Genomic DNA, 23623 nt, shown 5'->3' on the forward strand with positions numbered 1-23623 from the left:
TGAATTTTGGTTCTGGCCCCTTTAAAATACTTCACAAAATCCAGTCTTTATGTGTGTGTTTATAAATTAAATTTTGAAAGCAGTAGTGATCAAAGAAGTCTCTCTCTCTCGCTCTCTTAGTCTACTGGCGTCCAGGGCCAAATCTGCCCTCACATTACCCTGATTTAAATCTGGAAGTACTCTACTCGTGTTATTTCAGACTTAGACTAGTGTAGGTGAAATCTGAGCAGACCCTCTTCAAGCTGGGAATCTAGCCCAATGCATGAAGTAAACACTGTTTACGCTCAAGTGAACATACTTTTGTAGTTCAAGTTATGGTTGGCCACCATTTTCAATCTCAGAACTGACTGCATTTTAATAGTAGTGTATATATATTATTTAGCATCCAGTTTCACAAGCACAAACAGCACAAATAATCCCAATAATTTAAGACGTAAGTGTTTGCAGGATTAGGGCTATAGTTTGTAAAGTTCTCTTGGCTAAAGAAGGAAATGAATTACCTACCTTGTCTATTGGTCTGTCTACAATGCCTACCACAGTGGCCATGGTCCATGACTTAGGATGCTAAATGCTACAACAATACAAATAATAAATAGTAAGATATATTTATTATTGTCTTATAAGGTTTCGGTGCTTTATGTCTTTGAATAAGTTTTGAATGAGTCTGCTAGATAGTTAATAAGATTATGATGCTTAAAATGATACTTTTCTATGTATATGCTGCATTGTAATACATTGTGCTTAGGACTTAGTGTTTCTTTTAGCTGTTTTACTTCTAAATGTAAAATAGTGGATATGCTTAAATGTCTTGTCCCTCACCGGCAGTTTGAGAGCACCCCTGTCAGCTTCTTGTCTTGTCAAAGCCGATATTACTGCTTAGAAATGAAGGGGGGGAAATGTTCTGGAGAGCAGAATAGCCAGCAGCTCTCCCTCAGGACAATGAAGTTCACTGCTTCCACGGGCCCAGGTAGTTCATGTCACACAGCAGGCAGTTGCTTTATGAAATTTATTGACAAAACTAGCGTTATGTAATGGTAGAATCCCTTGAAACAATAACTATACTGTACTTTTTAACGGTTTAGTTACTACTTTAACTCAATTAATGTCAGAGGGACATTAACTCCAGGGATGAATTTGGCACCCAATGTTTTAGTAAATTCTTAAAAAATTAGTAGCATAAATTGAAGGAGGTTGTTATGTGATAAAATAGCTCAGAGCGCTTAGGTGCTGTTAGGGTTGCCAGCTCTAATTACATTTGGTATTTTTCTTAAAAGACCTTGCTGCTGGAGTCAGCTGATAACTTGAGAATCTTAGCTTTCATTTTAAAAAAATACATGTTTCTAGCCCTCAGGGCTTCAGGAGGGAAAAAAAAGTTTGAATATATAATTTCCTCCCTAAAGGCTTAAAACTCAGAAGGCAAATTACCCCCCCCCCCCCAATCACATTTTCAAACTACTTTTATGGCCTGATCTCATAAATGTTAAATACTTGGGTTTGGCAATACTGTAAATCATTGCAAGACTGTAGTTATTGTAAAGCAGTCTTGCAAAACTCCTCATATCCACATTATTTTGACAGATGAATTAAAAATCCTGTTTGTTGGTCTTCATGATTGTCAATCATCAGGGAAGATGAGGGCAAGCAGATTTTGTGTCTAGATTGATACATTTTAATGACAATTTTGCAAGACTAGTCCAGAATTGCTCCTGAATCTCAACCACACAATGCACGTGTCCACATCATCAAACCAGTGTATCTCGGATACTTCTGGAAAGCATACTTGGAAAGTGTGTAATGTTAATGCTGCTGTTAACATTTACATAGTGCTCTCAAATAAAAGACAAATATATAGGTTAAGAGGATACTGAAAATCAAGCTTGAGATGCAGTTACAAATGTGGCTGGCACTTTCAAAAGTCTATTTTCACCCAGATTATAGATCCTTTATTTTCAAGAACATTAAATTTCATGGGGATGAAGGAAGGTAAAACAGTGAAACAATCATACTAGTAGTAACAGGAATAAATTACTAAAATAATGCCTGGCATGATGAGAGCAATTTTTATAGATTCTTCATCCCACTAGGTAAATCGGTGTCAGAGTCATAGATATCCAATCTCAGTGCTGAAAGAGAAGTAGATTTTAGTGGCTGAATTTCTTACTGGCTCACTCTTCTCTCTCTAATGCCTTATCAAATCTTGCAGCCACACCACATTAATTATCCTGAGAATGGGAGGGGTTGCTATGGTGACCGAGCACTTTTTAAAGCATAGGAATGGTGTTCATTATTGTTCAGTGTCATAGGCTGTGGAGAAAAGGTGAGTGTGGCTGTTGTTTTTCATATTAATTTTGGCCTCTGTCTGGCATAGAGGAGGGTGAAATGTACTTACAATGTCTGTAAAATGGTGTTTCTGAACTCTATAAAGTTCTTTGGACTATGGAGTTTGGTTCAGAATATTTTTACTGCCCACAGATAAACATGATAAAATAGTACTATGTGAGAGGAAGGAAGGAAAGGAAGATTATTGTGGTATTCACTTATTTTTATTTTAAATGGTGATTGCTTTTTGTGGGAGAAAGAGGTTGAAATTAATATTTTTAAAGTTACTTTCTGTACCTATTTTGCTTTGTTTTAAACATCTAGTAAACACAACATAAAACTAATAAATTAGTTTAATTGTGAAGGAAGCAACAGAAGATATTTAATTGAATGAAGTAGTGCAGCTCTAAAATAATTATTCTGAGACTGTTTTCCTAAGAATACTGATGTCCATTAACTGCACTAGGAGCTGAATACTCTATCAGTTAGCTGTATGTGCCATACTCTGTACTCCAGGCTTACTCAGGTAGATGGCCTCTACCAGCAAAGCATTTGAGCAAGTGTTTTACTGTAAGCAAGTAGCTCCACTGAACTCAATAGAATTATTCGCCTTATATAGACAAGCACATATATATACTGGGACCAGGGTGCTCAGGTTCAGTTTGCAGGAGAGACACCTTATACTAGACCTAGACCAGATATGGCCCGTGGGATGGATCTGGCCCACCAACCCACCGGATCCAGCCTGCGGAATCTGCGAGGAGCCCAAGGCAGGCTGCTTGCTTGCCTCACCTTACCCATGCACTGCTCAGAAAATCGCTGCTGGGCCGTTTCTCTTAAAAACTTTGAGCCCAGAGGGGAGGGGGGAAGGCTTCAGGCACTGCCTGTGGACCCAGCACAATCTCATTGGCCCGTTTCTGGCCAGAAATGGGCCAATGGGAGTTGCCTGTTTGAATAACAGGCAGCACATGAAGCACTACATCCTCCTCCCCTCTAGCTCATAATTATTCACACGTGCACATGACCCTGCAACCTTTGCAGGGACAGGGCAGGCTCCCTGCCTGCCTACCTGAGAAATGTGCTGGGCTGCTGGTCAGGAGTCACTCAGATAAGTCTCCTGGCCACAGCCTGCCTTTGGCGCCTCAGCCCCTCCTTCCTCCAATCTTCTGCCCGCCATTCCTTCCCCCCCTACTCTACATACCCAAGCTCTCTGCCCTGCTCCTGCATTCATATATGCAAGAGCTCTCAGTAGTCATAAACCCGCAGTCCCTTATTTGTCCACTCAGCCACTTCTCTGTAATAATCAGGGCTTGAAAAGCAGCGGCGAACTCTGCTCGCCAGCCGCGCGGTTTGGCACGCTGCGCATGCAGAGATAGCACTGCGCATGCGCTGATCACGCTGCAGTGCCGTGCCGAGCTAAAACCCTCTCCACCACCCGAACTCCCTCCCAGACCCCACTTTCCCTTCTGCATGCCAGCCCCTTAAACCAATCTCCCTTCTGCACCCAACCGTCATCTCAGATCCTTCCCTTCCTCCATTACAAATTTGCTAGAGACCATGTTACTGTTGATTTTTGTTGTTGTTTTCATTTTAAAAATATGTTTTAGATGCCGGATCAGTTCGACCAGACTGTGGTGCTTAACCAGCTACATTATTCTGGGATGCTGGAGACAGTGAGGATACGAAGGGCTGGCTTTCCAGTGAGAAGACAGTTTCAAGATTTTTATAAAAGGTAAACGTGCTGTGGGACAGTTGTGTGAAACAAGCATAAATCCTGGACAGTGAGCTCATGCTCTCAGTGGAGGAGATTAAAAACCTAATGAAATGGAGGGGCGGGGGGGGAGGAGTTCTATTGTCAAATTAAGAGATAAGTAATTAAATTTAATTAATTAATTAATTAATTTATTGTGGTGGTCAGGTATAAAGTCCTAATGAGAAATTTGACTCTGCCTGAAGATTTAACAGAGAAATGTGCCGTCCTTCTTCATCTGTATGACAATACATGTACAGAATGGCAGCTTGGAAAAAATAAGGTAAAATAATTTTACTAGATAGTTGCCCTCTTTAATTCTATGGCTGTTGTTAATAGGCACCTGAGGACAGTAATTTGCTCCCAATTGTACAGCTGCAGATTCTGATGATGAAAAGATTTGTGTGTGCACATAGATTTATTCATAGAAAGTAGACCATTTGAGTCCAGTACCACTAAACATGTAAGTAAAACAATTCAAGTGCACATGTGTTTATGGGATCAGGGCCTAGAACGTTCATGCCTAGATTCTCTTACCCTCATGCATACATAGCAGTACCTTTCTCAGCAAGAAGACCTATTCATTCCTATGTTGTTGTTTACAGAATATGGTTCTTCTTAGTGGGTGAAATTCTGATCCGATTGACTTTACTCAATATTCTGAAGGGTGGGAAAAATGGACTTGATATTTATACTGTGCTGAAACTGGACATTCATATTGTTAGATAGCTAACTCTCACTTCTGCATTTTTTCTATGCCGGATCATTTCAAAAAAATGTTTATGAAACATTTCAGTTTGAGGAACCAAACCCCCACATTTTTTTTGTTTTTGTTTTTGTTTTTTGTTTGACTACAACACAGAGGAAAAAAGCTTGATCTCAAACAGGCCTTAGCAGAGATTCCATCCTTCCTGTGAATTGATGCCCCATGTATTCTAAATCACGTAAAAACCTCTTTAACAGCCGCACCACGTGTTCCGAGTGGGCTGCCGTCGGAACTCAAGACACACCTGGAAATAGGTGCCGGTAAACCAGAGGGGAATCCCATTCAATTAAAGTATGATGGGAAAATAGGTGCCGGTATGCCATCCCGGGGCGTTACATCGCTGGTATGCATAGATATTCCACATTTATGGGCATCCAAGAAACAATTAAAAGTATACTGGCAGAGTACTAGGGAATATACTATAAAGCAGTGTTTCTTAAACTTTTTTAAGACCGAGGAACACCAAACAATATTTTTTTATGAGGAAAACCAAGGATTTTTTGTTGGGGAAAAAAAAGTTGCCTGCCCCTTTAAGGGCAGCCATTTTTAACTCTGTTGTTCTCCGCAGCACACCTCCAACTGCCTCGTGGCACACCGGTGTGCCACGGAACACAGTTTAAGAAACATTGCTATAAAGTGTAACCTCCCACTGATGTAGGTGGGCCTTGTGCAATGAAATGAGGGGTTAACAGACTCATAGATAAAGTTGGCTGCATTGTCAATTGTCCATTAGAAATATTTGTGAAGAGCTTTGTTGTTGTGTTTTTACCTTAATGAATCTATTTCAAGGACACCATATACAAAAACTTGGAAAATCTCATTGATTTCATTGAGACTTTCTATAGTAAACATTTACATTTAACAGTGCTATCCATTCTGTAACACATCTAAGGAGCTTGAAAAGAAGTGAGTGGAAGTACTACGTTGTTTCTGCTTAACAGAGCAAAAATCTGCTCCTTAGTCAAGCCCCTAACCCTAAAACTGCTTTGATTTACATATGTGCTACTCCTATTGATTTGATTTGTGATCTGGCAAAAGAAGTCTGTAGAATGGGCCCTCTAAGAATTTGTAGTAATTTATTGTTGTTCTGAAGCAGTTTAAGACTCAAGGCTAAATTTTCTGGCTCTGTCAGTGTAAGTCAGGCACTTCACATTACTGAGCCATAATTCTTTTTTGTGTATTAATTTTCAGAAGGATCGCGCTGGTTAAAAAGAAGTCAGTAATAATCAGTCTAGCAATAATTATCTACTCATTAGTTAGTAGATAATTTTGGTAAAAACCTGGACCAGTTTAAGTCCAAGGGAAAATTACCATTGACTTTATTAGGATTAGGATCTCATGGGACGGAGGAGGAGGAGTTGCCATTTTGGGGGGTTTTCTTGTTTTTAAGAGAAAAGTGTTCTTTTCCTTTTAGGAAAATATGTATATATTGAATTCTAAATTCCTCCATCAATGTCAGCTGTGCCATCAGATTGTCTATATTACCTTGTATCCTAACAGTCCTTTACTATTGTCATTATTATGTTCATGTGGATTTGTAAGACATTCATCACTGTGGTAGCTGAATTCATTTACGCCAGCACTTTTCTTGCATAGGTCTTTCTTCGGGAGTCCTTAGAAAACAAGCTGGAGAAGCAAAGAGAGGTAGAAATTACCAAGGCAGCCATGATTATCCGTGCATATGTCTTAGGCTATATGGCACGGTAGGTAACAAGGTGGGAGTATTAAATATTGGGCTGCATATGCAGACTTGCTTCTTCATTGGGAACAATTTCCAGCACTGCCTGAGGAGCTTCATTAATTTCTGATAGGAATTGGCCACCCAAATCCCATACATTGTTTGGAAATCTCAACCATTTTGTCAGTCTTTTAATAAAACAGTAGGCTGTTTGAATTTTTTTATGTCAGAGTGTGGAAGATACACAGAGGAGCATGAAGTCCAGCATTCATATAGTATCATGGGTCCCAGTCCACACTTGGTGTAAATCAGTGTAGCTCCACTGAAGCCTATTGTGCTACACTGAGTTAGACTAGCTAAGGATCTGTCTTATCCTTTTTGCCTTGATAGAAAGAAGGAAGAGAAGATATAAACTGGGAACAACCCATTTATGATTGTCAAAGAACAATGAAATTAGGTGATTGAATTATGATTTTATTTGCTCACCTAGTTTCATGCATTATGTATTAAGGTGCTGTAGCCCATCTGTTTACTTATTGTATTTCTTCTGAAATACATAGAGGACAATTCAGTAGTTGTTTGCATAATGAGGTCATTTCTTTATGGACAAAACTAATATGCACTTGAAGAATCTGAACAATGTATCACTGTCGTGGGGCAGACTCTCCACCATGGCGCCTCCAGTCAGCAGTCCTGGGAATTAGCTCGCTTGCCTCACTGGACGCTTTGCTCTAAGTGGTGTCTCCCTGTATTTCTCTTTGACCCCAGCATCCTCTTCAGGACACTGCCCTCCAACAATTCCCACTCCAGTCTCTCTGAGTCCCCTTCCAGGGGGTGCTGTTTACCCAACTGCGCATTCCAGGGTCCTCCCCTCCCAAGGGCCACTCAGTTCTTTCCCCAGGGAATACCCAGTTCCCCGGTACCCACCTTGCATCAGTGACCCACTGTCAGTCTTCAACTAGCCCCTGCCTCAGGGGCAAACTGTAGTCTGTAATGACCATTCATCACCAGCACTGCTCTACCTCCAGGCAGGGCCGGATGGAGGCATGGGCGAGCCGGGCAGCTGCCCAGGGCGCCAACTGATGGGGGGTGCCTGATGGCAGCTGTAAGGGGCACACGGCGTCCCTTACAGCTGCCATCAGGAGCTGCACCCCCGGCTTTCGCAGCGTCGGCCCCGCGGTGCCAGCCAGCAGCGCCCTTCCCCCCACGGCTCCTGGGCACTGCACCGCCCTGCACGTGAGCCAGCAGCGCTGGCCGGGCCAGGCTAGGCAGCGCCTGTGCCGTGCATCCCGGGGGCGGGCCCCGGGCTGCACACCAGCGGCCGTGACCGGCCCGCGCATGTGCCAAGTGCCCCAGAGGCGGGCCCCGGGCTATGCGCCAGCGGCCGTGGCCAGCGCACACATGCGCCGTATGCCCCGGAGGGCGGGCCTGCGCACCCTCGGAGGGTGGGCCCGCACCCCGGGGGCAGGCCCGCACATGCGCTCTGCTCCCAGGGGCAGCGCTGCGTGCCCGGGTCCAAGGCGCCAAGAGGGCTTGGGCCGGCCCTGCCTCCAGGAAGCCTCCTGCTTCCCTGGCAGTCAGGTCCCTGCTGCTTTCTCTCCAGAGCAGCAGTCAGTTCTCCTTCTTCCTCCAGGAGTCCTTCTATATATAGCCCCCAACTGGGGCTTTGCTCTCAGCCCTTGCTCAGGGCTGGGGTTTTGCCTTAAAAAGGCCAGTGCAGGGTAAACACCCAGTCACAATCACATAAAACAAAAACAATTCTTTTTTAAGGACAAAGTTATCCAGCTATGTGTGATTTTTTTTCTTTTAATGAGTGTGGGATATATAAAAAACCCTGGTAGTTTCTAACAACATCTCCTTGTCAGGGGATATTAAAAATGTAAGGCTGGGTGGTATGTATTTACTGAGTCAAAATATAGCTAGCTCTCTCAGAGAAAGTCTTTGTTCACTTTTTAGGGAGAGATAACATAAACCATAATGGGAAATCTGTCACAAGACCAAAGTTAAAACCTCTGTCCTTTTTATTATCATGGACTCTTTAATGCAGGCCAGTTACACAGAAACATACAGTAGTTGTTAGTCTAACCCTGTTTATACAGAACCTCTTCCTGTCTTCTTTCAGAAAGCATTATAAAAAGGTGCTTTACTATGTGGTTGTGATACAGAAGAACTACAGGGCATTCCTTCTAAGGAGACAGTTCCTTCACCTGAAGAAAGCTGCCATAACCTTCCAGAAGCAGCTGCGAGGCCAAATTGCTCGACGTATTTATAGACAGCTCCTGGAGAAGAAACAGAAAGAGGAGGAGAAGAGGAGGAAAGAAGAGGAGGAAAGGTATTCAATGTATGCTGTTATTTGACTGGAACTGAAAGGCAGACATTAAGTGCTACACTAAATCAACTTTGATTCAAATAATCACAACAAATTTAGTAAAGCTTCACTAATGATGATGAGATATATGTATAGCCTTTGTGGGAGTTTCTCAGGTACACAAGTGGAGAATATACCCAGAAGCTACATCTAGACTACATCCCTTTTTCGGAAAAAGGATGTAAATTAGACGTATCGCAATTGCTAATGAAGCGGGGATTTAAATCTACCGTGCTTCATTAGCATAAAAATGGCTGCCGCTTTTTTTCGGCACGGAGCTTTGCCGGAGAAAAGCGCCAGTCTAGACGCTGATCTTTCGAAAAATAAAGCCTTTTCTGAAAGATCCCTTATCCCTTATTTCAAGAGGGATAAGGGATCTTTCGGAAAAGGCTTTATTTTTCGTAAGATCAGCGTCTAGACTGGCGCTTTTCTCCGGCAAAGCTCCGTGCCGAAAAAAAGCGGCAGCCATTTTTATGCTAATGAAGCGCAGGAGATTTAAATCCCCGCTTCATTAGCAATTGCAATACGTCTAATTTACATCCCTTTTCCGAAAAAGGGATGTACAAGCAGTCCCCGGGTTACGTACAAGATAGGGACTGTAGGTTTGTTCTTAAGTTGAATTTGTATGTAAGTCAGAACTGGTACATATTTTTGGGGGGGACAGGGAGCTGGAGTTAGGTGGAAAAGACCCTGATTCTCATTCAACTTCCTTATTCTAAGAAAAACACATACTGTTTTGATATGAAGGTTTTTTTGGTTGATATTTTAATTAAAAATTGATCATAAGTTTCAGTGTTTCATGCTATATCCATATCTTCCTTTTGGGGTACCCGAAAGATCCCAGTTATTCATTTAATAGTCAGAATCTTTGTTTTTTATAACTAAAAAAGTTTATTCAATGCATATTACTGTTCCAAATAGAATTTGCTACAGATGGTTCAGTGAAATGGGCATTAAGTGTAATCAATAGTCATTGGAGAGTACAGTGAAATATTGATACAATCAAAGCTGTTGTTGTATTCTGCTGAGCAGAAAATGGAAATCCCTTCCTGTGAAGTGTGTGTGTGAATTTATCCACAGGATTAATTTTAAAGAAAAATTCTGTGTTGGGAACAGGAGTTTAGCCACAGGTGGGTCCTCATTGTCCACTCACCCACTTTGCAACCAGACCCATCTCCTCGGGGCTTACCCCGGTCCGCTCCAGCCAGGGTGTGGGGTTGGGGCTTATCCCCTCTTCCCTTCTGTCCTGCTCCTCCCCATTCTTGCCCACCCACACCACTGGGTAATTTTTCAGCTTCACCTCTGCCAGGCTGGAAGGGACTTGTTAATTTCACGTGACGCTAACAAGATACTTGCAGCTCTAGTGCTGAAGAGGGAAAGAGCTGTTGCTCCCAAGGTGGGGACTGTAACACAATGGGTCTCACTGCCTGCTGCTCCTGCTGTTCCCTAGGAAATTAATTTTTCCGCTCTGGGGTGCCCCCTTTTGGCTGGTGTCTTGTTCCCCCCAGCAGACCCACGTCCTCCGCGGCGACAAAAGCAGCTCCGCGTCTCCCTGGTCTGCTGGGGGGAAGCGCCCCCCGCACCGCCAGAGGCGGCGACAGTGGGGGAGGCACCCCGCACTATCTGCGTCCCCCCCCCCCCGTTTGTAACTAGGGATCCGATGTAACCCGGGGACTGCCTGTAGTCTAGATGCAGCCAGAGGGTTTTCATTTTGAGTTGCTACTTGTGATTGACAAAACTCCTCTGAGAACTCACTACTGCCCTAGTGAAATAGCACCATCCCCTTATTCTTACTATTCTTTCTTATCATTGCAGAGAAAGGCAAAGGCAAGAAGCAGAATGGCTTGCCCAGCAGGTAAATTACACTGTTAATACTTTCTTCTGTCTTGTTTGTTTCTGTCTCTTGCCCTAACCAATTAAAAAAAGAAAGAAAAAGCACCCATGACATTTCAGCTAAACTTATTACAGGAGTTGGCAGGTGAAGCCAAAAGAAACTTGATATGGTTGTTTGCAGGGGTGTGTCTTTCACATCACACTTCATTTCATTCTTGGCACACATTTGAGCTTTCCAGTGTCTATGGATAAATGTAACAACACTTTATCTTTTTATATGGAGGGAGAAGGGTTCTTTAAATGAACAGTATGGAAGGGTTAAGGAGGTTGAATGACAGAAAGTAAGGAATCTTGCTGCTTTTTTTTTTTTTTTTTTTTTTGAATGCAGGCCGAGGAGGAGAGGAAGCAGCAGGATCTGGCAGCCATTCAAAAAGCCCAGAAGGAAGCAGAGCTGAAGCAAGAACTTCAGAAGCAGAAAGAAAATAAACAAGTGGAAGAAATCCTGCGCCTGGAGAAAGAGATTGAAGACCTGCAACGCATGAAGGAGCAGCAAGAGCTATCCTTGACAGAGGCTTCCTTGCAGAGGCTACAGCAGCTCCGAGATGAGGAACTCAAACGGCTCGAGGATGAGGCATGCCGAGCAGCTCAGGAATTCCTGGAGTCTCTGAACTTTGATGAGATTGATGAATGCGTCCGAAACATTGAGCGATCACTCTCTGTGGGGAGTGATTATTCTGCCACGCTCAGTGAACTGACTGGGAATGCATGCAGTGAAAAGCCCAACTTTAACTTCAGCCAGCCATACCCTGAAGAGGAAGTGGATGAGGGCTTTGAAGCTGATGATGACACATTCAAGGATTCACCCAATCCAAGTGAGCATGGCCATTCAGATCAGAGAACGAGTGGCATTAGAACAAGTGATGACTCTTCAGAAGAGGATCCTTATATGAATGACACAGTGGTGCCCACAAGCCCTGCTGCTAGCAACACTATGCTTATTGCTGCCGGCCACCACTCTCTCAGTCTCCACAACTCTTCGAGTGGTGAATCCACATACTGCGTGCCAGAGAGTGTATCTTGCAGACCCCAAAATTCTGAAGAACTAATTTCTCCGGAAGGGGATTATGATTATGATCAAGATGACTATGAAGATGGTGCCATCACTTCAGGCAGCAGCATCACCTTCTCTAATTCTCAAAGTAGCCAGTGGTCTCCTGACTACCACTGCTCTGTGGGGACGTACAACAGTTCCGGAGCATACAGGTTCAGTTCTGAAGGAGCCCAGTCATCCGTGAGTACTTGTTTTTCTTGTTATCTACTTACACTGTGCATTTAGAAAAAATGGGAGTTAAATTTTACCTTAAAAGGTAAAAGTGTCAACTCCTATAAATAAGTGTGTCTGTGTCAGTTCCTATAAATATGTGTGTGCATCATATGCAGTTTGAATTTGCTTACACTGAACTTGGACATAGTTATCTACTGGCAATTAGATACCATTGAGATGGGTGTAGCAGAAATTCACAAACAGATGAGATGTGTGAATTGCATTCCTAATGAACCTCTGGTTACAGGATTATGTATCCTATTAGTTTTGATGCAGAACTTGCCATTAATTATAATCAGGAGTTACATGCCCTGACTAGGGAGTTCTGTGGAGAGGAGTGATTTCATTGTAAGAGGATTCAAACTACATATGCAGGATAGAATAATATTAAATCAGCAGTTTTCATAATGCCTTGAGAAACTAGACACACAAAACCTTTCTTTGTCAACAATAAATATCGTATGATAGAATCTGTATTTTGGGGCACATTTTTCTTCATAGGTGTTCCTCTAACGGGGTGTAGGCTTTCAGTCCTTTTATTTTTCTAACTATACATCTCCTGAAATAATTTGGTTTCATTTACCACATATACACCCAAGAGATTTATGGCTGGGAAAATAAAAGAACTGGAGCAGCCATTTGAAAACACACAAATATTGACTGGCTCTGAGGGCAGTAGCAGGACTAAAATATCTGTCTGTTTACTTCAGGCAGTACAATACAATGAGTTATTTTTACTCTTATTGCTCTTACCCTTGGAATAAGTTGCTATTTCTTAGAGTAATTTTAGGGAGGAGGAGTTTCTCATCAGCTTATCTTCTGGGGAAGTCTCTTCCTCTGCTGGACAAGAGCAGTCTTCAGGAGACATAACAGTTTTGTGAACAGAGGTTTAGGACCTGAGGATCTCTCCATATACGAATGTGTTTCTGGGAAAAAGAAAACCCTGGCACCCTTTCCCTCCTTGATATTTGAGAATTAGCTTAGGTGGTACTATTTGGGAACTTTTCTGTACCAGCTTTGCCTAGTATTTAGTGATCAATTTCCAATTCCCACCTCAGAGAATTAGTGAACAATAACATCTTCTATCCTACTATATTTCAACAGTTTGAACCAAAGACTCTTTCTAGCCTCTGCCTCATCCCCTATGCAGTATCCATGTACAAAACCAGATCAGAAACTTGGCAAACCTCTGAACATGTAAGAGCTGAGGGGTGGGAAGAGAATTTGGAGGTGGGAGGAGTATCCCATCCCTTAAGGATACTTTGTAGATTTTCCTTTTTGAAGGCCTTCTGAGCTGAGTGTTACACACAGTCCTTGAGGGGTGGGAGGAGGTAGTGCACTCTAGTTGCACCCTTCAAAATGATAACTCTCCTTAACAGTGTAAAGCAGTTGCATATATTTGTTATATAGGCAGTCCCCGGGTTACGCACAAGATAGGGACTATAGGCTTGTTCTTAAGTTGAATTTGTATGTAAGTCGGAACTGGCGCCAGATTCAGCCGCTGCTGCTGAAACTGACCAGGGGCCGACTACAGGAAGCTGGAGGCAGAATTGCTCTGCCCCCAGCTTCCTGGAATCAGCCACTGATCAGTTTCAACAGCGGCTGAATCTCGAGCCTGGGACAGAACAGCTGCCAGGTAGGTCCCTGCAGGACCAACCCGGCAGCACCCCAGCTGCTCTACCCCAGGGTCCACAACAAAAGCCTGGTCTGCTGGGGGGGGGGGGGGGGGGGGCGCACTAGCTGAGGATGCAGTGACTTTTCCAGTGTTCCAGCTGAGGGGGCTTCTTTCTCAGATGGGATATCTGAAAGGGTCACGCTGTTCAACACAGAGGTTTTCAAACAAGCCTAAGTGAGCTAATTATGCCAATAGGGTTTAAACAACAAACTCACAAAGTTTTTTTTTTAATTCCATCTCGTATTCCTGGCTGACAGCTCCAAAATGAAATTATCAGTCCAGGGGAAGACAATAACTAGACTGAAAGTCTACCTACAATGGCAATCAGGAGAAGAAAAAATCTTTGCCCCCCGAGTACTTTTCCTGCCCCACGGTAACAACCGGGGGGCTATTACCACCAAGTATAATGACTACGATGGGAAACATTATGTTCCCAGGTGGAAGACTTTAGAGATGGTAAAGATCTTCCAAGAGCAGTTTGAGATGAGTGAGGATGAAATTTTTATGTATTTTTCTCACCTCCTTTCACTCATTCCACCCCCCTAAATTAGCTGTACAATGCATACCTGACAGCAGAACATGTGTTGTTGAACTTGCCACATAATGTTATGGTATCAGACTTCAAAAAATCTGCTGTATAAAAATCTAAATTTTGCTTTCTCTTAAAATGTTTCTATTCTGCATCCATTAGCCATTATGGTATAAGCTCCTCTCTAGAAGGAGTTAACATTTGTCTAAGACACTTTGCTTCCTGCCTCCAAAGCCTGGCTGCTTATTTCATCTTTCTTCCCTTTTTCCACAGTTTGAAGACAGCGAAGAAGACTTTGACTCCAGGTTTGATACAGATGATGAACTTTCCTATCGGAGGGATTCTGTCTATAGTTGTGTCAGCCTGCCCTACTTCCACAGCTTTTTATACATGAAAGGTACAGAGCAGACCAGAGCAGGTCATAATCTGAAATGTTCAGAATTCTCTCTAGTATTTTCCTATTTTAAGGGTAAGAACTCCACTCCAGTACTGCTTGGGTTTTTTATTATTTTTTTTAAGGGGTGACAGAGCGACCAGGAGAGCCATTCTCTTCGTACAGTTTTGATTGCAAATTCTTGTATCAGGCAGATTTCAGATAGTTCCCCTTCTGCAAAGGAGCATGGACTGAGAAGCTCAGCTTCATTCCTTTTTATATTTAGCATCCACATCATATAACATCTTCACTGACTGGTGTACAACTGAATAGTGGATATGCCTTATAGAGTGGCAAGATAGCCCAGAAAACCAGATTGTACCAGAGGTAAAGGAGACCCACGAATCTTACAGTCTAAATAGATAAATAAAAACTTCTGACATCCCATATACTAGGGTGTGTCTAGACTACATGCCTCCTTCGACGGAGGCATGTAGATTAGCCAGATCGGAAGAGGGAAATTAAGCAGCGATTAAAATAATCGCGGCTTCATTTAAATTTAAATGGCTGCCCCGATCTGCCGATCAGCTGTTTGTCGGCAGATCGGGGCAGTCTGGACGCGATGCGCCGACAAAGAAGCCTTTCTTCATCGGCACAGGTAAACCTGGTTTCACGAGGCTTACCTGTGCCGATGAAGAAAGGCTTCTTTGTCGGCGCATCGCGTCCAGACTGCCCCGATCTGCCGACAAACAGCTGATCGGCAGATCGGGGCAGCCATTTAAATTTAAATGAAGCCGCGATTATTTTAATCGCTGCTTCATTTCCCTCTGCCGATCTGGCTAATCTACATGCCTCCGTCGAAGGAGGCATGTAGTCTAGACACACCCCTAGAGACCAGTACTAGAGACCAGTAAGGTCAGCAGGGAGGTCTCTCAGTGGACTTGGCATCAGTAATCCAAAAGAGGGCACGATGAGAGATTTAGCAAAGATATATTCAGGAGTTCTTTCATTATGATTCTTAGTTTTCCTTGCACATCATAGAATCACAGATTAGGGTTGGAAGAGACCTCAGAAGGTTATCTAGTCCAACCACTTGCTCAAAGCAGGACCAACCCCAAGTAAACATTCCATCTAGGATTTTGTCAAGCCTCACTTTAAAAACCTCTGAGGATGGAGATTCCACCACGTCCCTAAGTAACCCATTCCAGTGCTTCACACCCTCCTAGCAAAATAGGTTTTTTTCTGATATCCAACCTAGACCTCCCCCGCTGCAACTTGAGACCAGTGACATAGACTCCAGGAAAATCCTTGGGCTGTAATCCTTACTTACAAAAAAAAAATACTAACCAGCTCAGACATGAGTTCCAAACAAGAAAAACAATAAAACCTGATGGACTATCTAAGCTTTTCCCTACACATTTACACATTACAAAATGTCCATTCCTGGGAAAGCTCGTCTTCCTGCATACCTGGAAAAATGTCTCTGATATCAAACAAAGAAGAAAGACAATTTTCTCTCTCTCTCTCTGTCTGTCTGTCTCCGTTTGAAATTCCTATCTGCATTTCATTGGTTGAATGCCCAAGCCCCCTCCTCAGGTGCATCTCCAGTTGCTTAACCCTTTCCTCACTCTCCAGGTAAGTCAGACTCTCCTTAGCAGCTACTATTTATGACCTATGCCATTAGCCTTCTTGACTACAAGGGCACACTGTTGACTCATCCAGCTTCATATAATCTCCAGATCCTTTTCTGCAGAATTGCCTCTTAACCAGTCAGTCCCCTGCCTGTAGCAGAGCATGAGATTCTTCTGTTCTAAATGCACAACACTACACTTATTCTTCTTGAGCCTCATCAGATTTCTTTTGGCCCAATCCTCCAATTTTTCTAGGTTACTCTGGGCCCTATCCTTACCCCCCAGTGTATCTACCTCTCTCCCCAGCTTAGCACCATCTGTAAACTTGCTGAGGGTGCAATCCATCTCATCATCCAGAGTATTAATGAAGATGTTGAACAAAGCTGGCCCTAGGACTGATCCTGGGGCACTTTACTTGATGCTGGCTGCCAAATAAACATTGAGCTGTGTTTTCTATCCATATTATAGTCCATTCATCCAATGCATACTTCTTTAACTTGCTTGCAGGAATAGTGTTGGAGACCATATCAAAAGCTTTGCTAAAGTCAAAATACATCATGTCCAACACTTTCCCCATATCTACAGAGACAATTATCTCATGATAAAAGATGATTAGATTGGTTAGGCATGACATGCCCTTGGTGAATCCATGTTGACTGTTCCTGATCACCTTCCTCTACTCCAGTTGTTTCATGATCAGTTCCTTGAGGATCTGCTCCATGATTTTTCCAGGAGTGAAATGAGGCTGATCAGTCTATAGTTTCTCAGATTCTCTTTCTTCCCTTGTTTAAAGATGGGTAAGATATTTGCCTTTGTCCAGTTGTCTGGAACCTCCTCCAATTGCCATGAGTTTTTAACGATAATGGTAACAGCATATAGATGAGTGGCAACAGCATATAGATTTTATTCTATTCTGTATGTGAGGTTTATCAATGTAGTTCCCTCACATAAGAGGCCCTGGGAACTTACATGACCCACAGAAATTCATATATTTGCTGTACCTTTTACTTCTGACAGCAATGGTAAGTTCTCTACACACTATGGGTACATCTAGACTACATGCCTCTGTCGCCAGAGGCATGTAGATTAGGCTACCAGACATAGTAAAATGAAGCAGCGATTTAAATAATCGCCGCTTCATTTAAATTTACATGGCTGCCGCGCTGAGCCGACAAACAGCTGATCAGTTGTTTGTCAGCTCAGCGCGATAGTCTGGACGCGCGGGTGGTGACATCAAAGGTATTTGTCGACCACCCAGGTCAACCTCATCCCAGGAGGCATACCTGGGTGGTCGACAAATATCTTTGATGTCGACACCCGCGCGTCCAGACTATCGCGCTGAGCCGACAAACAGCTGATCAGCTGTTTGTCAGCTCAGCGCGGCAGCCATGTAAATTTAAATGAAGCGGCGATTATTTAAATCGCCGCTTCATTTTACTATGTCTGGTAGCCTAATCTACATGCCTCTGGCGACAGAGGCATGTAGTCTAGACGTATCCTATGTAACACCATATCATCTCTCCTTAGTAATTACAACATAATTTCATTCTCAAGTTCGATATTGCCCTCCAGAAATCCTTAAAACCAGTTAAAGTTCCAGAGGGCATATCACAGCCAAATTAATGAGTAACCATCCTTCAGGAACATAGCCATCCTACAATGGGAAGAGTTAAGGTTGTTTGGGTTTGTGTTAGCATTATGACTGTGACTGATTTGTGTTGATTTGCTCAGGGTTTAGCTGGTGAGGTATTTGTGCGCAGGTGTGGGTGTGTGTTAAGGTGATGAATGCAGAATGGCTTTGTCAAGGCTGTTCCCCTCTCTGGCACTCCAAGTGCAGAAGGTGGAGGTCCACAAGATACCTTAAAAATACCTTGCCTCTATAGGCTTCTGCTTAAGAGCTGCCCAACGTCACAGATTCCCTGGCCTTGGGAAATAGGCTGCCACCATCAAATGAAAACACCCTTCTTCTTAGACCCAGGAAGAAACACTTGAACTTCTTCCAGAGGGGTACCGCCAAGCTCTTTTACCACAAGAAAGCTTGAAGAAAAAAAAAGAGAAAACAAACTGCAATCTTTGATGGCTGACTTCTCAGTCTTAGTCATGCATACACAGACCTCCTATTATCTTCCAGGACACAAGAATCAAATCATTGCCTTAAAAAGAAAAGGTGATTTTATTAACAAAACAAAAAGATATACATGATAAAGCATACTTGGTTGGTAGGTGTTAAAGAGCAACTGAGAAAAGAACAGATTAAAACATAGAGAAATATGATATCTCTGGGCTACAGCTTAGATATAGTGAATGTGTCGGGGGACACATGGACTTAGCACAGAGAAGTTTAACCAAACAACAAAACCAAAGAAAATAACCTGATTGTGACTAAACATACATTTTCTTATCTACTCACGATCCGTGCTTCAAGTCCTAGTCCATTTCCATGCCCAGTATTTCTTGTAGGCATGTTAGTTCTACTTGGTTCATTTCATCTTGTTTTCCACAGCTCCTAGCTTAAAAACTCCTATAAAGAAAACAGCAGGCAGGTGTATCTTTTCAATTCACATTTCAACACCCTTTCCTATTGGCTCTCCTGGCTCCAAAACCCCCTAGCTAGCTGAGTTTAAACCTTTAGTCACCAAATGCTGGCCATCACTCCTCCTATCCATCACAGGCTAAAAGCCTGATCTATCTTCAAAAGTTTTAATACTGTAAGTATTTTGATGGGGGGGGGGGGGGAGTTTGAGGGTTTTTTGTTATATTTTAGTAAAAATCCTAGTGGGGTTGCAGTTAGTCCCTGGTTCTCAAATCATAATAATCTGTATCAGTGTAAACACTTTTATACTGGCACTAGTAGCATTGTTCAGGTCTTTAACTCAGTTAATTTTTTTTTCTTCATTTAAATCATTTAAATCAGTAATCTGGGGTGGGACTGAGGATGAGGAGTTCAGTATGCAGGCTGACCCAGGGAGAGAGGATCTCCCCAATCATCTATCACTGCAAGCAGCTTGGGGCCAGGTGAGAAGGGCCTCTCCATGGCTGCTGCAGCTCCAGGCAGTACAGCCAGGGGAGGAGTGCATGTCTTGGGCAGGTGCTGGTTTATCTGCTCCCTGTGCTCCCCAGCCCGACTGAGGAAAGGATGAAACTGTGCACTTCCCCTTTGCTCCCTGATGAAAGGGAACAGCCAGTAATGTCCTTGTATGAACTATGGGGAAGCTGCAGACCTCTCTCGCCCTTCTTAAATAGTCTTTCGGGTGTGGGAGGCTCAGGGCTGGGGCAGTTCTGGATGGGGGATGATACCCCCAGCCAGCTTCTTTCACCTGCCTAGTGATTCTGTCTCTTTTCTGCATGGCTTTCTGAGAAGGAATCCCATTCTAGGTACAGCTCATTTTCGTGGCAAAAACCAAACCCTGACCTTGCTTTCAATTATGATAAGAGGAAGTGCTACATACCAAATTTGGTGGTTTAGGAGGAGTTCTTGGACAAATGGACAAATAGAAAGACTCACCTGCTCACAGACTAACTCTCTCAAATATATAATAGACAACTGCAGCCACACTATAGGTTCATCTACACAGTAGTGTTATTTTGGAATATCTGACGTTATTTTGAAATGAAGTGCGCGTTTACCCGGCAAGCCATTATTTCAAAATAATGTCAACATGGAGGGCTTCTTACTCTGTCTCCTGTAACCTTCATTTCATGAGGAGTAAGGGAAGTCGAAGGAAGACTGTTCTACCTTTGACTTCCTGCTGTGTAGGCAGTGCCTAAAGCTGAGTTAAGGTACTTCAACTTCCACCACGCAATTAACACAGCTGAAATGGTGTATCTTAATTTGACTTTTGCCCTGCTCTGTTGATGTACCCTATGAGAGTTATGGTGCTTCAGCTGTGCTAATATAAATAAAGCTGCAGAGTTTTCCATTGTAGAGTCCATTTCCTTAACTATACCTGCTCTTTAGGTTTTTAGTTTGCCATTATTTGCTCATTGCAAACTTAAATGCTTAAGGAGGCTTTTTGAAAGTTTGGATAGACTTAAATTTATTATGTTGTGGTGTCAGCATTGCTTTTGTTGGAATAAACTACTAGGGGCCTTATTTATCATGTAAAATAAGATCTCTTTAAATCATTCACCCACTTTAAAGCTGGTTTACAATGCTAGAAGATCATCTCATCTGAAGAGTGGGTTTTGCATCTATCTATCTATCTATCTATCTATCTATCTATCTATCTATCTATCTATCTATCTATCGATCGTTTCTTGGTTCAAAGGCAGAAATACTGTCACTTCAGTGATTGCTCAGGAATTTCCCTATTTCAGTGTTGATTCAGTCTCCTGATTTCATTATAAATAAAAGTTATTTGCTTACTAGTTTATCTGAGATAGAAACACTCATTGGATTAAATTTTTTGAATTGGTGTTTTCTGTTTGTTTTTAAAGTCACTTTCTAAGTTAACCCTCTCTCTTTTCTGCCAGGTGGTTTAATGAACACATGGAAGCGTCGCTGGTGTGTCTTGAAAGACGAGACCTTTCTGTGGTTCCGTTCCAAGCAGGAGGCTCTCAAACAAGGCTGGCTGCATAAAAAGGGAGGTGGATCATCTACACTTTCCAGAAGGAACTGGAAGAAACGCTGGTTTGTCCTCAGACAGTCCAGGCTCATGTACTTTGAAAGTGACAATGAAGAAAAGTTGAAGGGCACCATTGAAATCCGAACCGCCAGGTAGGTTTATATGAGCATTTTGCTTGGACAGAGTTTTACATAAATACATGTCAAGGCTCAGCCCTGAAAGGTGCTGAGTGCCATCAACTCATCAGTTTGTGTCAGTGCATGTGTGCAAAAATACTCAACACTGGTCTAACTTGAGTCCAATTGAAGTCAATTGAGGCCTTACTGCAGTCAGATCAGTGCTAAGTATATTTGAAAATCCCAGCCCAAATTGGCAGCCTTACTTATTTAGTAGTCATTCGTCCAGGTCAATTTGACATATGCTGCCAAGTGTTTAGTTGTGGGGAAACCCGGAATGAAGAAGTTGGAAGAGGTATTGCCTAAAGTCTTTAGTAGTTTTTTATCTAGAGTGGGTCACAGTCAGATGTCTTCTCAGGGAGGTTTGTAACTGCACTTACATTTTCCTTTATCTTCAAAATAAATGCAGTAATTTCCTGGCCAAACCAGTTTTCTAAAATTACACAGTGGTTAAAAGAGGGCTTTATAATGGAAACTGATTGAAACCTTGACTGTCGAGTGGCTACCATCTCTCCATACTATGCCAGATTCTTGTAATAAATCAAAATGATTTCAGACTCTGGGAAGAACATTTTCACAACGCTATATGGGGCTTTAATTGTGTAACCTACATTGACTTTTAGTTTCTTGATTCCAGTTAAACTCCCACACAACATTTTAACAAACTGTTATCAGGTACACATAGTTCCACATGGTTCACAATTCTAAACCTCTGAAGGTATGTTTGAAAAAAGATTTTCTGTGTGAAAATGTTTTTACTTTCTCTAAATTTTCACTACATCTTACAGGTTTTGGTGGGTGGGGGGGTTCCAAAATGAATATGAAGATGAAAGACTGATAGTGCTGACTAGTCTCATTTCTCTGTGGAAGTATATGTAAATCTGCCCCATGTGGCTTCCCAGCTGCACATTAGAATTGGTTACAATGCCTTGTTCCTGTTCTTTGCCTCTCTTGAGCACAACCTATCATTTGTATTTTGGTATACTACTTTTTAATGTAAACGAAAGCACCATCAAGTTTTTCTTTATGGAAATGTCTGCTTTCTGCGAGCTTGATGCAATGCCTATTGAAGTGAATGGGAGTTCCATTTACTTCAGTAGGCTTTGGATCAGACCTTTTGAGTATGCACACATCTGTCACAACAGTAGTAATGGACAGCTGCTGTCATAGTAAATCCATGAATAACAATTCTGAATTCTTACAACTAGACTTTGGTTACTGCAGAATTAGGTATTCACATACACTGTATAGCTTGTGGTTGTTCTTATTACTATGTCTATCAATATCCAGATTTCTTGTTGCTACATTGTATCACTAATGGTAATCTTAAAAAGCTTTCTGATGAATTCATCTATTATCCTCTCTCTTTTAAATCTGAACCTTAGAGAAGTTGTTTAAAGCTAAATTGAACTCTTCAGATTTTTCTGATTAGTAACAATATATGCTTCTTTGAGTGATGTCCCCACAGTTGGTGTTGGGCTTGTCCCAGCCTCACAGATTGGAGACTTTGAGAGCAGTGATTGGGCGGGCTGCATATGAGCGAGCAGAGAGCGGTGCTCCCACCTTTGAAATAGAGTGTGCAGCCTACTTCTCCTCAGTTCCTTCTTCATCGCCCTTGACCACAGACGGAGCACTACTCTTTCCTCCTCAATGCACGCTGCAAGACAAAGCAGAACCACTTTATTAACATAGATAGTCAGTCCTGAGCCATACAGGACTCTCTTCTCTTTACAAAGAAAACAAACAACAACAAAAGAAGCTGCCGCAACCAGCTTTTACCGCTGTGCAGCGGCAAGCCGTGGCAAGTAAAAAAAAAAAAACAAAAAAAACCAGGAACTAGCAACCCACAAGCAGTCAGCTCTGCTTGTACAAGTACAGCTAGTTTCTGGGAGACATGCCAGACTCTCCTAAAGAGAAAAGATGAGGCAAATGCTGAGAATTTATGCCAGCCTCTGATGCCCACAGCGAGTGTATATGCTGCTTGGGGGACACATGTACCACAGAAATGTGTACATTGCCATAGCCTCACAAGAAGAGCTCATAAAGAAAGGGAGTTCACAGTATGCACACAGTGTATGGATAGATCCCTAGACCCCCATAATTATCAAGGGGCAATAAGGGCTCAAGTGCAATTTCTCCTCGGGGCAAACATCCAAGCCCTCCACCTCAGAGAATACAATTGGAAACTAAACCCAACCTACTCTCTCCCCTCGAGAATTAGCAAAGGAGATGAGCCAGGAACTTCAGGCATGGCAAAGTCTTGAGCCTCCTCAATAACAGGCTCAAAGACATGCTCTAAACAGCCCTCGAAACCTGCTACCACAAAAAGAGCACCTAGCAAGGGCCCTGTGGGTGACCGAGACACCACTCTCATTAATGGCACCTGGCTCGCCACGGCACACTCAAGATCCCCAGCACATTGCCAACCTACGGCACGACATTCACCTATGGCACCAGAAAACGGACAGGGCTAGCTCCAACTACCTTCCAGTATCCCATACTAACTCTAGATCACCTGGGGTCACGACTACACCCATGCCACGACCGCAGGCACTGACCCACACTTCAGTGGGTCACAAGCCTGCATCCCACCACCGTTCCCCACTTTGCAAAACATAAATGCCACCAAGATATGA

General features: G+C 42.8%; 1 protein-coding gene across 1 annotated transcript in view; it reads left to right on the plus strand.

Annotated features, from left to right (window-relative positions):
• MYO10 (myosin X) overlaps positions 1–23623 on the plus strand; it is a 368617-nt gene that overhangs the window by 275189 nt on the left and 69805 nt on the right. The window contains exons 20-27 of the mRNA XM_006135809.4: positions 3927–4051; positions 4238–4352; positions 6432–6538; positions 8636–8845; positions 10697–10736; positions 11103–12005; positions 14516–14639; positions 20720–20963. Of these exons, the coding sequence (XP_006135871.2) occupies positions 3927–4051; positions 4238–4352; positions 6432–6538; positions 8636–8845; positions 10697–10736; positions 11103–12005; positions 14516–14639; positions 20720–20963 (1868 nt within the window). The remainder of the gene's footprint in view (positions 1–3926; positions 4052–4237; positions 4353–6431; positions 6539–8635; positions 8846–10696; positions 10737–11102; positions 12006–14515; positions 14640–20719; positions 20964–23623) is intronic.

This window comes from Pelodiscus sinensis, chromosome 2 (assembly GCF_049634645.1).
Source record: "Pelodiscus sinensis isolate JC-2024 chromosome 2, ASM4963464v1, whole genome shotgun sequence".
NCBI classification, from domain to species: domain Eukaryota; kingdom Metazoa; phylum Chordata; order Testudines; family Trionychidae; genus Pelodiscus; species Pelodiscus sinensis.